This window comes from Carettochelys insculpta, chromosome 14 (genome assembly GCF_033958435.1).
Source record: "Carettochelys insculpta isolate YL-2023 chromosome 14, ASM3395843v1, whole genome shotgun sequence".
Taxonomy (NCBI): domain Eukaryota; kingdom Metazoa; phylum Chordata; order Testudines; family Carettochelyidae; genus Carettochelys; species Carettochelys insculpta.
Genome location: NC_134150.1, coordinates 4,078,722 through 4,093,722, shown reverse-complemented (window position 1 = coordinate 4,093,722; position 15,001 = coordinate 4,078,722). Strand labels below are relative to the sequence as shown.

General features: G+C 50.5%; 1 protein-coding gene across 2 annotated transcripts in view; it reads left to right on the top strand.

Moving 5' to 3' along the window:
- The first annotated feature begins 2,394 nt into the window (after positions 1-2,394).
- The window catches only part of ADGRG5 (adhesion G protein-coupled receptor G5), a 31,505-nt gene continuing 18,898 nt past the window's right edge, over positions 2,395-15,001 (top strand). Inside the window, exons 1-5 of one of the 2 annotated variants that reach the window (XM_075008651.1) lie at positions 2,395-2,468; positions 12,348-12,429; positions 12,590-12,640; positions 13,046-13,178; positions 14,250-14,394. In XM_075008651.1, coding sequence (XP_074864752.1) covers positions 12,351-12,429; positions 12,590-12,640; positions 13,046-13,178; positions 14,250-14,394 — 408 coding nt within the window. In that variant the 5' untranslated portion in view covers positions 2,395-2,468; positions 12,348-12,350. Of the gene's footprint in view, positions 2,469-12,347; positions 12,430-12,589; positions 12,720-13,045; positions 13,179-14,249; positions 14,395-15,001 lie in introns of those variants that run through there. The other variant, XM_075008652.1, reaches the window with a different exon arrangement.

Below are 15,001 nucleotides of genomic sequence, written 5' to 3'. Positions count from 1 at the left end.
AGATAGCCGAATGTTAGCCAAATCATTAAGACAGAACATTCTTTTCACGTGGGCGTAGGATTGCTCTCCTGGAACGTTATGTGGGCGTATCACTTATCAGTACTGTTCAAGGCTACCCCAAGGCCCCCAGTTCCAGGAACAGCCTGCTCATCCCCTTTATCTATTTTCTTGTGGCTCTCATGGTTTCGATGCCTGAGCACATCTGTGCCTTGGAGTAGTTACAGCAAAGGAGGAAAGAAGGGGTGGGGTGGGGTTGTCTGGCTACAGACGGCTAGTCAAACCCAACTGCTCAGGAAGTTGCTTGCTCAGATGAGAGCGAGGAAGAGTGTGAATTCATTTGCATTGGTAAACTGAGCCCTCCTTTGACTTCTTCTCTAAAGGTGAAGAACCAGTGTGCTCCCAGCCCCTCCTGCTAGTTAGGAAAGGCACCTGGGTGGACAGGTTTACATCACAGCTGCCATCACCTACCTTACATCACGTCATCCAGCCCCTGGATCAGGGGCTTCGACCCGCTCCTTACAGCTATCCAAAATTTTCTTTTTTTCTAAAATGGGAGATACCCATCTCCTCGAACTGGAAGGGACCTTAGGAGGTCATCTCATCCAGCCCCCTGCCCTCTCGGCAGGACCCAGCGCCACCCCTGACATCTATTTGCCCCCAGCCCTAAATAGCCTCCTGGAGGATTGAGCTCACAACCCCAGAATGGCTTGCTTCTGCCTGTCTCATCGCCCGACATCAGGAGAGCTCCTGAACTAGCGTAAGCAGAGGCAGAGCAAGCTCCTTACATGTTCCGTAACACACAGCTCTACCGCTCAGAACGGAGGGGCGGCCGTTCCTGATCCCTCCCACACGGACGTGTGCCGACGTCACACGGCCATAGAGCGCCAGAACTGGAAGGGCCCTGCAGTGAGGCTAACCTCGTTCCTGGGCTCCAGGCCTCTGTTCAGGCCCCTGGCCGCATGGCTAGGACGCCGTTGCCCTTCTTGAGACAGAGGGGCCAGTGGTCTGGGGGGACCTGGGGCCGGCCACGTGTTCTGGGTTCCACCCAGGGACCCTGTGTGGCTGCTACTGGTGAGGAAGGGACACCGCAGGTCTTCTCCCTGGGCCACTCGCCCAGACGATCCCCCCGGACCTCCTCCAGGTAGTGGGAGCACCTGCACCTTCCCCCTCCTGGATCGGCTCCCCTGGGCGATGATCGGTCCTTTCCGGCCTCATGCTGAATCTCAGGGCCGCCTGGACAGGGGCCTTAGCCCCTCGCTGCTGCGAACGCCTCCCCTCCTCTGCTGTTCCTAGCAAACTCCCCTTGCTTTCCCCTGCTCGCTTCCTATGAGCTCCTCAATCACCCCCCTCCCACCAGGCAAAGGGTCTTTTAAAGGCCGTCTTAAGTGGGACCAGCTGGCCCCAATTGACCCAGGGCAGCCTCCTCCCCAGCTGCCTGTCCCACATTTCCCTCTTGTACGCCCTCCCCCCAGCCTTACCCTGTCCCAGCCCGCAAGGGGTCAGCACATCCAGTCCCCTGCCCTCAGGGAAGCACCAAGCACAATCCAGACCTTCAGCATTCCCTGAGAGGCGCAGCCCTACTTCTCAGCTGACTGGCGTGTTCCAGCCATGCCATCGCCTCTGGTGGGTTTGCACTCAGAACCAGCCGCTGAATACCCCCTCTGCACAGCTGTCCTAACCCACTGACAGCCCTCGCTGCGTCTCGGCCAGCTGGGAAACTTGTCGACAAAACCTGGAGAAGAGGGGCCCACAATCAGAGAATCCTAGAACAGCAGAACTGGAAGGGACCTCGAGAGGTCATCAAGTCCAGTCCCCTGCCCCAGAGCAGCACCAAGCACCGTCCAGCATCCTAGTAGGTGTCTGTCTAATGGGCTCTTAACTATCTCCAGGGATGGAGCTTCCACAACCTCCCTAGGCAAGAAGAAACTTACAGAGGAGGTGCGTGGCCCCTCCTCCCCCCAGCAGCTCTCTGCCTCTTCTGTAGAGTTCAGCCTGACCCACCACACCTGGCCTTCCAACATGCAGAAAGGGAAAGTGATGAGCAAGATCAGAGTTTTTCTCAGCCCCCGGCAGTGCGAAGCGGGTGATGTGTGAACCCTGTACCAGGTCTGCCCCCTTGGCGAGCTGTGTCATGAAACCTCCTCCTGGGGGGCTAGATCCTCAGCTGCCGTGCAGCCGTAGGGCGCCTTCTGCCCTTTGTGTGCCGGCTGAGGAGCTAACTTCTAGCATTTCTTTTTAAAAAAGCCACTCCTGTTGGTTTAATCTCTACATCTCCTTGGGCTGGGGGAGCAGCAGGGTGCTTCCGTCTCTGCTGCAACGCCTTGCTGCACAGCTCTAGAAGGACTCAAAGCTGCTCTCACAAACGCATGGGTCCTGCAGGCCTCAAGGCACGACGGGACCTTTCACCCAAAGGGCAAAGGCAGAAACAAAGCTGCTTGAGGAAGTTGCCGGCCTGCTGGAAGCTGCAAGTAAATCCTTTGGTTTGAATTGCCTTGAGGGGAGGGATAGCTCAGTGGTTTGAGCATTAGCCTGCTACATCCAGGCTAGTGAGCTCAATCCTTACAGAGGCTGTTTAGGGATTGGGGTGGAAAAAATGCCAGAGGGGTGCTTGCCCCCCAAGAAGGGAGGGGACTGGACCAGATGACCTCCCAAGGTCCCTTCTGGTTCTAGCAGCAGAAGAGAGCTGTGCTGAAGAAGCCGAAGTCTGCACTGCATGAATGCAGCAGTCGGTCTTTTTCTGCAATGCATGCGGCAGCAGCAGAAACCTTTCTGTGTTGCATGCACGCAGCAGCAGCAGAGATCTTCTGTATTGCACGCATGCAGCGGGAGACAAAGTCTCCGTTGCGTTGCATGCATGCTGCAGCCGAAGAAATCCAACAGCAGAAGAATCTTTCTGCATTGCACGCACACAACAGAAGAAATCAGGCGTCGCTGTAATGCTGGTGTGGGAGGAGGAGGAGGTCCGTTTACCTTCCTATGTGCGGCCTCCTCAGCGGCTGTCCTGGAGCCAGAGCAGGCAAATGGGGTTGTCAACCTCTTGGAGGCAGCTAGTGAAATGGCCGGTACGAAAGGACCTGATACGAGCCGGGGGGGCGTGCAGTGCGCACGGGTTAAGTAAGGGTGAGGATTGCATTGTTTTGCAGCCCAGGGATGGAGGGATGATCGGACGCTCATGTTAACTCGCTGGCACAGGGATGTCTGCGGTACCTGGTGATGGAGTGTCTAAGGGTTTGTGTCTAGGTGGCTGGCCTGTGCCAGCTGACTCAACCTGGGAGGGCTTGGGGTAAGAGGCCGCTTCCTCGGGGTGTAGACATTCAGGCTCTGGCTGCACCCCAACCTCTGGGACCTTCCCACCTTGCGGGGGCCTAGAGCCTGGTTCCCATCAGTCCAAGGCTGCTGGCATGGGCCAGGCACAGGTCTCTAACTGCCGTGCTGTAGACAGAGCCTAAATATGTAACAAGTTATTTCCAACCACAAATTGCTGCTCGTAGGTGGATAGAGCTGCTGGCCTCTCTTGGGCACAGGGAACCTTTCCCTTCTGTCTTCTGGTTGTCCCTCCTTGTCTGCTGTGGTACACATAAGAACATAAGAACATAAGAATGGCCATACTGGGTCAGACCAAAGGTCCATCAAGCCCAGCATCCCATCTGCCGACGGTGGCCAATGCCAGGTGCCCCAGAGAAGGAGAACAGAAGACAAGTGATTTATCTCCTGCCATCCATCTCCTGCCCTTGTTATGAAGGCTAGGGCACCATACTTTATCCCTGGCTAATAGCCATTTATGGACCTGACCTGCAAAAATTTATCAAGCTCTTTTTTAAACCCTAATAGAGTCCTGGCCTTCACAGCCTCCTCGGGCAAGGAGTTCCACAGGTTGACTGTGCGCTGTGTGAAGAAAAATTTCCTTTTATTAGTTTTGAACCTACTACCCATCAATTTCATTTGGTGTCCCCTAGTTCTTGTATTATGGGAAAAGGTAAATAATTTTTCTATATTCACTTTCTCCACACCATTCATGATTTTATATACCTCTATCATATCGCCCCTCAATCGCCTTTTTTCCAAACTGAAAAGTCCCAGTCTCTCTAGCCTCTCCCCATATGGGACCCTTTCCAAGCCCCTAATCATCTTAGTCGCCCTTTTCTGAACCTTTTCTAATGCCAATATATCTTTTTTGAGGTGAGGAGACCACATCTGCACGCAGTACTCGAGATGTGGGCGTACCATAGTTTTATATAGGGGAAGTATGATATCTTTTGTCTTATTATCGATCCCGTTTTTAATAATTCCTAACATCCTATTTGCCTTACTAACTGCCGCTGCACACTGCGTGGATGTCTTCAGAGAACTATCCACTATAACTCCAAGATCCCTTTCCTGATCTGTCGTAGCTAAATTTGACCCCATCATGTAGTACGTGTAATTTGGGTTATTTTTTCCAACATGCATTACCTTACACTTACCCACATTAAATTTCATTTGCCATTTTGCTGCCCAATCACTCAGTTTGCTGAGATCTTTTTGTAGTTCTTCACAATCCCTTTTGCTTTTGACTGTCCTGAACAACTTGGTGTCATCTGCAAACTTTGCCACCTCACTGCTTACCTCATTTTCTAGATCATTGATGAACAAGTTGAACAGGATCGGTCCCAGGACTGAGCCCTGGGGAACACCACTAGTTACCCCCCTCCATTGTGAAAATTTACCATTTATTCCAACCCTTTGTTTTCTGTCTTTTAACCAATTCCCGATCCATGAAAGGACCTTTCCTCCTATCCCATGACCACCTAATTTACATAAAAGCCTTTGGTGTGGGACCGTGTCAAAGGCTTTCTGGAAATCTAGGTATATTATGTCCACTGGGTGCCCCTTGTCCGCATGTTTATTAACCCCTTCAAAGAATTCTAATAGATTAGACAGACACGACTTCCCTCTGCAGAAACCATGCTGACTTTTGCCCAACAATTTGTGCTCTTCTATGTGCCTTGCAATTTTACTCTTTACTAGTGTTTCTACTAATTTACCTGGTACTGATGTTAAACTTATCGGTCTATAATTGCCAGGATCTCCTCTAGAGCCTTTTTTAAATATTGGTGTTATATTGGCCGTCTTCCAGTCATTTGGTACCAAAGTGGATTTAAAGGATAGGTTACAAACCACTGTTAATAACTCCGCAATTTCACATTTGAGTTCTTTCAGAACCCTTGGGTGAATGCCATCTGGTCCTGGAGACTTGTTACTATTCAGCTTATCAATTAATTCCAAAACCTCCTCTAATGTCACTTCAATCTGAGTGAGTTCCTCAGATTTGTCACCTAAAAAGGCTGGCTCAGATTTAGGAACCTCTGTAACATCTTCAGCCGTGAAGACTGAAGCAAAGAAATCATTTAATCGCTCCGCAATGGCACTGTCTTCCTTGATCGCTCCTTTTATATCTTTATCATCCAAGGGCCCCACTGCTTTTTTAGCAGGCTTCCTGCTTCTAATGTATTTAAAAAACATTTTACTATTGTTTTTTGAATTTTTGGCTAGCTGTTCCTCAAACTCTTTTTTGGCTTTTCTTACTACATTATGACAGTTAATTTGGGAGTGTTTATGTTCCTTTCTATTTTCCTCACTAGGATTTGACTTCCACTTTTTAAAAGCTGCCCTTTTGTCTCTCACTGCCTTTTTAACATGGCTGTTTAGCCATGGTGGTTCTTTGTTAGGTCTCTTACTGTGTTTTTTTATTTGGGGTATACATTTAAGTTGGGCCTCTAGTATGGTGTCTTTAAACAGTTTCCATGCAGCTTCCAGGGATTTTAGTTTAATTACTCTACCTTTTAGTTTCTGTTTAACTAGCTTCCTCATTTTAGTGTAATTCCCCTTTTTGAAATTAAATGCCAGAGTGTTTGACCGCTGCGGTGTTCTTCCCAACACAGGAATATTAAAAGTTATTATATTGTGGTCACTATTTCCAAGCGGTCCAGTAACAGTTACCTCTTGGACCAGATCCTGCGTTCCAGTCAAGACTAGATCGAGAATCGACTCTCCCCTTGTGGGTTCCTGTACTAGCTGCTCCAAGAAGCAGTCATTTAAGGCATCAAGAAATTTAATCTCTGAATCCAGTCCTGAGGTGACATGCACCCAATCAATATGGGGATAATTGAAATCTCCTATTATTACTGTTTTTTATTTTGATAGCCTCTCTAATCTCCCTCATCATTTCAGCATCACTATCACTGTCCTGGTTAGGTGGTCGGTAATATATTCCTAATGCCATATTCATATTAGAGGAATGAATTGTTATCCATAATGATTCTATGGAACATTTTGATTCCTTTAGGATTTTTACTTCATTTGATTCTATATTATCCTTCACATATAGTACCACTCCGCCACCCGCACGACCTGTTCTGTCTTTCCGATATAATTTATATCCCGGTATGATAGTGTCCCACTGATTGTCCTCATTCCACCATGTTTCTGAGATGCCTATTATGTCAACTTCCTCCTTTGATATGAGGTACTCCAGTTCACCCATCTTATTAGACAGACTCCTAGCATTAGTGTAAAAGCATGTTAGCAAACTACCACTATTTATATGTCCGCCTTTCACAGACGTGGTGGATTTTTTTATGCACGATTGTTTCACATCTGATCTTGCCCATATATTATTTCCCACGTTCCCTATCTGACTAACTTCTAGGGAATCCCTGTCTATGGAGCCTCGTGTAAGAGAAGTCTCCGTCCGATCCAGGTGCTCCCCCGCACCAATCGGCTTTCCCCCACCTCTTAGTTTAAAAACTGCTCTATGACCTTTTTAATGTTTAATGCCAGCAGTCTGGATCCACCTTGATTTAGGTGGAGCCCATCATTCCTGTATAGGCTCCCCCTACCCCAAAAGTGTCCCCAGTTCCTAATAAATCTAAACCCCTCTTCCCTACACCATCGTCTCATCCACGCATTGAGACTCTGAAGTTCTGCCTGTCTATCTGGCCCTGCGCGTGGAACTGGAAGCAGGGATTGTCTTCATCCTTTTCCAGTTTGTGTCTCCCTCTACTCTGCTCCGTTGGCTTTCAGGGGAGGAAGAGGTCATGAACATGCGTCAGGGGCCTCAGCCACCTTCCCTTTCTGGCTAATGGGTTGGGGGAAGCTGGAGCCGTGTCCGGCTGTAACATGAAACCCTGAGATAGGAAGAGGGGGAGACGCTGCGTCATTCTCTCCTTGCCCCAGCGAAGAAGTTGAGAAGTGGGAGGGGGGCCCTCCGCCCTCCCGCTTGGAAGTGTGATTTCCAGCTCAGGGAGACAGAAGAAGAATAGTACGACCGGAAGGGACCTCGAGAGGTCATCGACGGTCCAATCGCCTGTACTCACAGCAGGGCCCAGCACCGTTCCCGCCCCTAGGGTTGTATTTTTTTTTTTTAAAAAAGCTGTCAGGAGACCGGCAGATTCACGGTGTAGAAAACCAGACCGCTACCCACTGAGCGGCAGAGGATGTACCCAGACCACCATCCCCGCCGCAATGGCAGGAGCATGCTTACGACAGCAGGGCAGCCGCCACCGGGGCAGTGGCTTGCTGTTACTGTACAACTCCTGCCAAGCACAGCGTGGGTCTTCGGGGACTAGCTGCAGCGAGGCAGGTGGCTGCCCCCCTTCTTTTAGCACAGGAGCGAGTGGGAGGACGGCTACCCGAGCTGGGCAATGTAGCCGACCCCGTGTCCCTGGCTGGAGGGGAGGTGACCCCAGCTGAGGAAGCCGTGCGAAGCTCAGCCCAGTTGGCTGGGAGCTCCTAGGGCGAGCTGGTCCGAAGTTCGCCCTCTGTTCCTTACTGCCCACCGAGCCTGAGCTCTGTGCCGGGACGAACCACCACAGCGTGTGGTAGGTCCCAGAGCTTGAGTTGTCCTGGCTCCCGGCTAAGGGCACCCCAGCTCCTCAGCACACGCTGTGACCGCAGGTGCTTTTAGCTCTGGAGGTCCCAGGTTCCCTCCCCAGCGTGTCGGCCAAGGTAGGAACTGTGACACAGGAGCTCGCAGAGGCCAGACTTCCCCGGCGAGGACCTCCCGCTGCTTGCAAAGCCTCTGCTCCATCCAAATGCTGACGGCTCAGCTTGTTACTGAGGAGGACTCAGAAGACACCACACCTGTGTTCAAATGTACAAGGGGCTGGAGGACATGAACGGCAGAGGTAACCCACACACCTGCTGGGTGTGGTTCACCGTCCCATTTAGTGGCACCTAGACCATTTACAGAGAGAGGGACTGAATCTCCTCTACAGCCTTAGCTGCAAGCCAGCTGGCTTTTAACTCCAGCTGTAGAGGCTCCTGCACTAATCTCCGGAGGTCCCGGGTTTGAGTCTGCCCGTGTGTGTTTACACATAGGCCAAGCACTTCTTACAGCATTGTCAATAGGGATCACCCGGGCTAAGGGTGAGGCTGACGTCAGACCACGTCTACACTAGACCTTAAAGTCCATTGTAGATACGCAGTTCCAGCTCAGGCGTTTGCATAGCTGGAACCGGTTTTTCTGGCCGGCCTCACTGACGGTTGAGGGAAGAAATTCTCCTGTCGACTTCCCTTACTCCTCACAAGGTTGAGGAGCACAGGGCTCACTTGTTGATTTTGATTTTGCACGTCCCCAGTTGGCTTGTGAAATTGAACCCTGGTGGCTCGACCTGGTCAGGTCGATCTCTGAGATAGCGCGAACGTACCCTCACTCCACCTGTTGCAAACCCAAGGGAACTCCTTTGCCTTCAATGGACCGGAGAGGCCAGTTGGTGGACCTCCCCCACACACTGTTCGTCTCCTCAGCAGAGATCAGTTTCCACCATTTTCACGATACCATCTATCCCATGGCAAAGCATTTTTTTTCCGACGGCAAAATGGTTACATTGCGCATTCAAAGCCTTCTCCCCATTTTTATCCATTTAGATGATGGTGGTGGTGGGAAATGATGGTGTGTCAGACAATAAGAAGAGCATGAGCAATTCCTTATCCCTGTTAAAATACAAACAGCCAGCAGCACAAGTGTAAATTCACCAAGTAAACAGCCTTTAAATGTAGTGGGGGTGAGTAGTCGAGTTAGTCTGTATCGGCAAAAACACCTGTGGCACCATGGCCGTGTCTACACGTGCCCCAAACTTCGAAATGGCCACGCAAATGGCCATTTCGAAGTTTACTAATGAAGCGCTGAAATGCATATTCAGCGCTTCATTAGCATGCGGGCGGCAGTGGCGCTTCGAAATTGACGCTCCTTGCCGCCGCGCGGCGCGTCCAGACGGGGCTCCTTTTCGAAAGGACCCCGCCTACTTCGAAGTCCCCTTATTCTCATGAGCTGATGGGAATAAGGGGACTTCGAAGTAGGCGGGGTCATTTCGAAAAGGAGCCCCGTCTGGACGAAACGCGCGGCGGCAAGGAGCGTCAATTTCGAAGCGCCGCGGCCGCCCGCATGCTAATGAAGCGCTGAATATGCATTTCAGCGCTTCATTAGTAAACTTCGAAATGGCCATTTGCGTGGCCATTTCGAAGTTTGGGGCACGTGTAGACACGGCCCTTATAGACTAACAGATTTTTTGGAGAATGAGTTTTCGGGTGCAAGGCCCACTTCGTCGGATGCTGACTGTGTGTGTTTTAACAGGGATAAGTAATGATTCATGCTATGCATCTAACAAAGCGGGTCTTTGCCCACGAAAAAGTGCTCCAAAAATCTGTTGGTCTATAAGGTTCCACAGGATTTCTCGTAGCCTTTACATGTAATCAGTTCTTAATTTGTTTTTATTTTACTTCTGTTTTGCCTGTCTGGAAATTTCAGCAACCAATGGAAATGGTTTGTTTGCGTGTGTACGGTGAAAATGACATTGACCAGTAAAAATCTAATTGTTTTGTTGGGGGTTGGGTAGAGTTACTCTTGGCCTTGGCTCTATATCAGCCCCACCGGCAGTGGCTTTCCGACTTTCTGTTCTTGGCCAGGTTGGTCCATGACCCTAGGCTGGAGATGGGACTAAAATTATAGAATCATAGAATGCCAGGACTGGAAGGGACCTCGAGAGGTCATCGAGTCCAGCGTTCTGCCCTCATGGCAGGACCAAGTACTGTCTAGACCATCCCTGATAGACATCTATCTAACCTGTTCTTAAATTCCACAACCTCCCAAGGCAATTTATTCCAGTGTTCACGCCCTGACGGTCTTTCTGTTCTGGGGGCTACAGCCTGAGTTCTACTCTTGTGCTCAGTGGGCCCAGTTCTCCTCTCACTTGGATCGAGGTAACTCCGCCAGCTTCAGTGCAGCTGCTTCTGATTTCCACCAGTGTCTGACACTTCCTGTGAAAAAGCTGCCAGCAGAAACTGCTGCCGTTATTAACCACCACAAGCAACACCACTGGTTTGAAATACAAAAGTACTGCCCCAAAGCTCAAAACTAGTGGACGATGTCATTTGATCACAGAGAAACGTGCTCAGCCTAGGACAGCAAGGTACCCCTTTTCTCTGTGTGAGTCTTGCCAATTTCAGACGTTTTCTAGCCAGTTATTTTCATAAATAGTGCTGCACGCTGATGTGTTGATGCCTATTTCCTTTCACTTGCCTAACAAGGTACAGGTTGAAACTCTCTCATCCAGCACCCTCAGGACCAGACCAGTGCCAGACGAGAGAATTTGCTGGTTGATGGGAGATTAATATTATGTAGCGTGTTACCAACACTTCCACTGCTTATTTAGAAAAAAAGCAGCAGAAATGTAGTACTTTAAAGACTAACAAAATGATTTATTCAGTGATGAGCGTCTGTTGGACAGACCCAGTTCTTCAGATCAATTTTATTTCCAATCCAGACTGACATTTGTAAGTCCAGAGGACCAAGAAGAAAAACAAATTGGAACAAAAACTGACAAATCAAATAGGATTGAGGAAGGGGGTGAGAGGTGGGGGGGATATTAATCGTCCTGTCTGGGATAATTATGAGCGGTGAGGTAGTTGATGTCTCTGTTCATACCACGTGTTACTGGGTCAGATTTGAATATGTTCTCTGATTCACAAATCTCACCCTTTAATCTGTTGTTAAAGTCTCTGTGTTGCAGGACACAAATTCTCAGGTCTTTAACAGAATGGCCCACCCCATTGAAGTGTTCACTGACCGGCTTATGTGTATTGAGTTTCTTGATGTCTGCTCTGTGTCCATTTATTCTTTGGCGAAGGTTAGAAGACATTTCAGGCTAAATTCCAGCTAAAGAATGGCACAGAGCACCGAGAGCCACGACTGGTGGCTTTTAACAAACTTTCTGGGACCACGGGAAACTTGGCCACGCCCACGAGAAGCGGTCATGCGGCTGACTAAAACCACGCTGGATTACGGAGGTTACCAGCCAAGAGAGTTCCAGATTAGAGAGGTTCAACCTGTACAGGCAGCAGCTTGGATGCTTGTGCTTGGATCAGAGTTGCCCTCTGCAGTCCAAAAGAGGTTACAAGTGGGCGTTTGCATGCACTTTTCTGTTACATTGGAGTCACTATGAATTGCATGACAGGCAGTCTCTGGCCAAGCCCCTGAAGTCGGAGTTACTTTCCATCCCTTGCAAGGCAAGGAAGACATAACTCTGGGCTCCTCCCTGCTGCAGCTTGTTGGATCTGCTCTTGTCTTGCTTACTGGGTGCTTAGAAGACATTTCAGGGTAAATTACAGCTTAAGCCCAGCACAGAGCGCTGGGGGCCAGGACTGATGGCTTGGGGACTAGAAGAGTTACTCAGCATTGCTGAGGTCCTTCAGGACGGGAGGGTGAGGGTGTGGGGGACAAAAGAGTCAGGACAGAGAAGTGGAGATGTGGGGGACTCAGGGGAGGGGCGGTGGCCGTGTTGTTCCCCAGGGCCAGCTGGGGTGGTGGAAGTGCCCTTGCACGCTGCCGCCTTGTGGCCATGCTGGAGTATAACTGCCCAGACCTTCCCTTTCTGTTTCGTGAGAAACAGTCCCCTTCCAGGTACATCCCATTGTCCTGGCGCAGGCAAACCCCGCCCTTGCTTTAATTTGCGCGAGGAGGAAGCCACCTACCAAATTTGGTGGGCCTCGCTCTCACCATTTAGGCGTATTTCTTGAGCAAAAGGACTCACGGACAGGTGGACTGACACACAGACAGACAAATGCACAGACGCTCCAATATAATAGATAGCACTAACGCGCACTGGAGTGCAGTCAAAGGAAAAGGCCCTGCCTGTTGCCAGCAATGCAACCTCCTTCGCTTACTCTAATCCCAAATGGAGCAAATTGCTCAGAGAACGGCCCCAGTCCAGAGCAGCGGTTATGGCTCCTACTGGCTTGTACAGCACCGTGCACCTTGTCGGTGCTTTAACGGCAGCGGTGATTGAACCCAGAATGAATGTCTCTTGCAGGAGATGAGCATCCCGGGGAAGGACTCGCCCTTGCGGAAGTGCCTCTTCTTGTGTCTTGCTACACTTCTGCTCCTCCCGGCAGGTAAGGGAGGGGGATTTGTGGACCTGGAGCTCTGATAGCTGCGCAGTCGTTTGGCCTAGAAGGCCGCTCTGGCAGTCACCGATGATGATTGCAGCGAGAAGGGAATGAGTCTGGCAGCCCGGTCAAGCCATCTGCTGCCCTCTTGTATCTTCTCTCGTAGGAACTTCTGGGCGATTGTCGTCACTGACGCTTTCCCGCCAAAAACCAATGGGTTAGTCGAATAATTCCCAGCCAGCTCTCCACACGCAGCAAGCAGCAAAGAGTCCCTGAGGTGCACATGGGGCATTGTGGTGAGACTCGGGCTCAGCAGAAGCAGCAGCTTGCAGGGGTTCACCTCAAGCTCCTTGTTCGGCTCCCCAATGGCCTGTCCGACCCTCCTCCCTGCCGGCAGCTTGCTCCAAGTATGAGTTCGTTGGTGAGGTGCAGGTGTGAGGAGATTGCAGTGGTGGGGAGGGAGGCCTCATGGCTCCAGCCAAGGAGGGGGAGCAGGAAAGATGAGAGAAGTGCTCGTTCTTCTTTCGTCCTGCTCTCCTGGGTGCCTTTGCTCTAACCCCCAAGAGCTCTGTCAGGGATGGGGCCACTCTGTCCAGCCTGATACATCGCTTTTCCCTCCCAGAACCAACGGAGGCTGGGGCATCTTCCCATGGTAACACCAGAGCGCAAGAGAAGGAGCTGAACACCAGACTGACCGACATGAACGACATGCTGAAAGAAGCATGCGCCACGCAGAATTTGTCCCTGCAGGAGAAGTGAGTGGGGAGAATGCATGGGGGGGGGGCTTTGCCCTACACCACTCGGGAGCCATCTCCACCAGTTCATCTCCTGGAGACGTTTCCCTCTAAGTGTTTCCAAGGGGAAAAGGGCATTTGGATCAAATGGAAATCTGAGGGTTTAGCTGTCCGCCCTGGGAGGCTGTAGATAAAATGTTGCAGGAAAACAAATCATAGAATCATAGAACTGGAAAGGACCTCGAGAGGTCATTGAGTGCAGAACCAAGCACCCTCCAGAGGCTCTACGCCGTGCCTGACAGGAGTCTGTCTAACCGGCTCTTGAGTATCTCCAGCGATGGAATTCCACCATCTCCTGAAGCAATTTATTCCTGTGTTGAGCCACCCTGACGGTCAGGAAGTTTTTCCTCACGTCCAACCTAAACCTCCCTTGCAAATCAGTTTGCAATAAAAAGCCAAAAAGAAGTCGGGAGAACATTTTGCCACAAAGGAACGTTTTTTTCTCTTGCGCTGATTTATTTCCAGATGTCTTCACAGCCTTCCTCAGCACCCAAAGCAGCTTACAAACCTTGCTCCCTCCTATAACACCCCAGGAAGCCAGGCCAGTGGCAGCGTTCACATTTGACAGATGGGGAAACCGAGGGTACGGCTACCGAAAGCCCAGGGCGCCGAGTCCCAGTGCCTTGATCAGATGACCTGGGCTTGCGGGGCTAATAGTAACAGGTTAGACGTTCTCCAAGACCTCAGCGGTTAAATTGTGTCATAGGAATGGTTATGCTCGGGGGGCAGGGAGGGATTAAGGCTTCCAAGGCAGCTATTTCATAGTTTGCACGAGGAACGTTCAAAACTGATGGTGCCATGGTGTGATGTTGGAATCTGTCTGCCATTTCAGGCCCCGAGTCTGGGGTAACCTCCGGTAGGCAACAATACCTTCTGAAGATAATCTCAAATATGCATCTTCATTATCTCTGCCTCTCTGTTATCTTCATTCCCTCTCCTGTGCTTCCCTTCTCCCTTGTATTCTCTGCCCCAGCCCCGTCTCTCTGGCCGCCTATGTCTCTCTGAGCACTGATTCTTGTTTCTCCATCCTAGATTAAAGGGGATAGAAGGGATACTGCTGAACATCAGTTTCCCAGAGGACAACTTCACTGTCGTGTTCTCTCACATTCAGACTTTGGTGTTCAAGATCCAGCCGACGAGTTTCTCAGGACTAAATATCAGCAGTGCCATGATATTGGTCAGTATCCACCCCCACGGTCTCCACTGCATGGTCTGGTTACAGGAGTCATTTCAGAAAAAGCTGAGGGCCTGGGAGGGAGGACAAAGCTGGGTGACCATATAAACTGGTCCTTGTGGCTATATTATCTCCTTTAGTGTCTGTGGGTGGGCGGGAGCAGAGCATAGAGGCCAATGAAAAGGTTGGAGGCAAACCAACCTGACTTCTGTCAACCCCTTCATTTGGCACTGGTGAGGCCACATCTGGAATATTGCGTCCAGTTCTGAGCCCTCCAGTATAGAAAGGATGTGGATGCATTGGAGAGGGGCCAGCAGAGGGCAACCAAAATGATTGGGGGCTGAAGCATATGACCAATGAGGAGAGGCTGAGGGATTTGGGTTGATTTATTTTGCAGAAAAGTGAGGGGTGATTGATAACAACCTACAACTTCCTGAAGTGGCGTCTAAAGAGGAGAGAAAGAGGCTGTTCTCAGCGGTGACAGACAATAGAACAAGGAGCCATGGTCTCAAGTTACAGTGGGGGAGGTCTAGGTTGGATATGAGGAGAAAACATTTCACCGGGAGGGTGGTGAAGCACTGGAATGTGTTACCTAGAGAGGTTGTGGAAT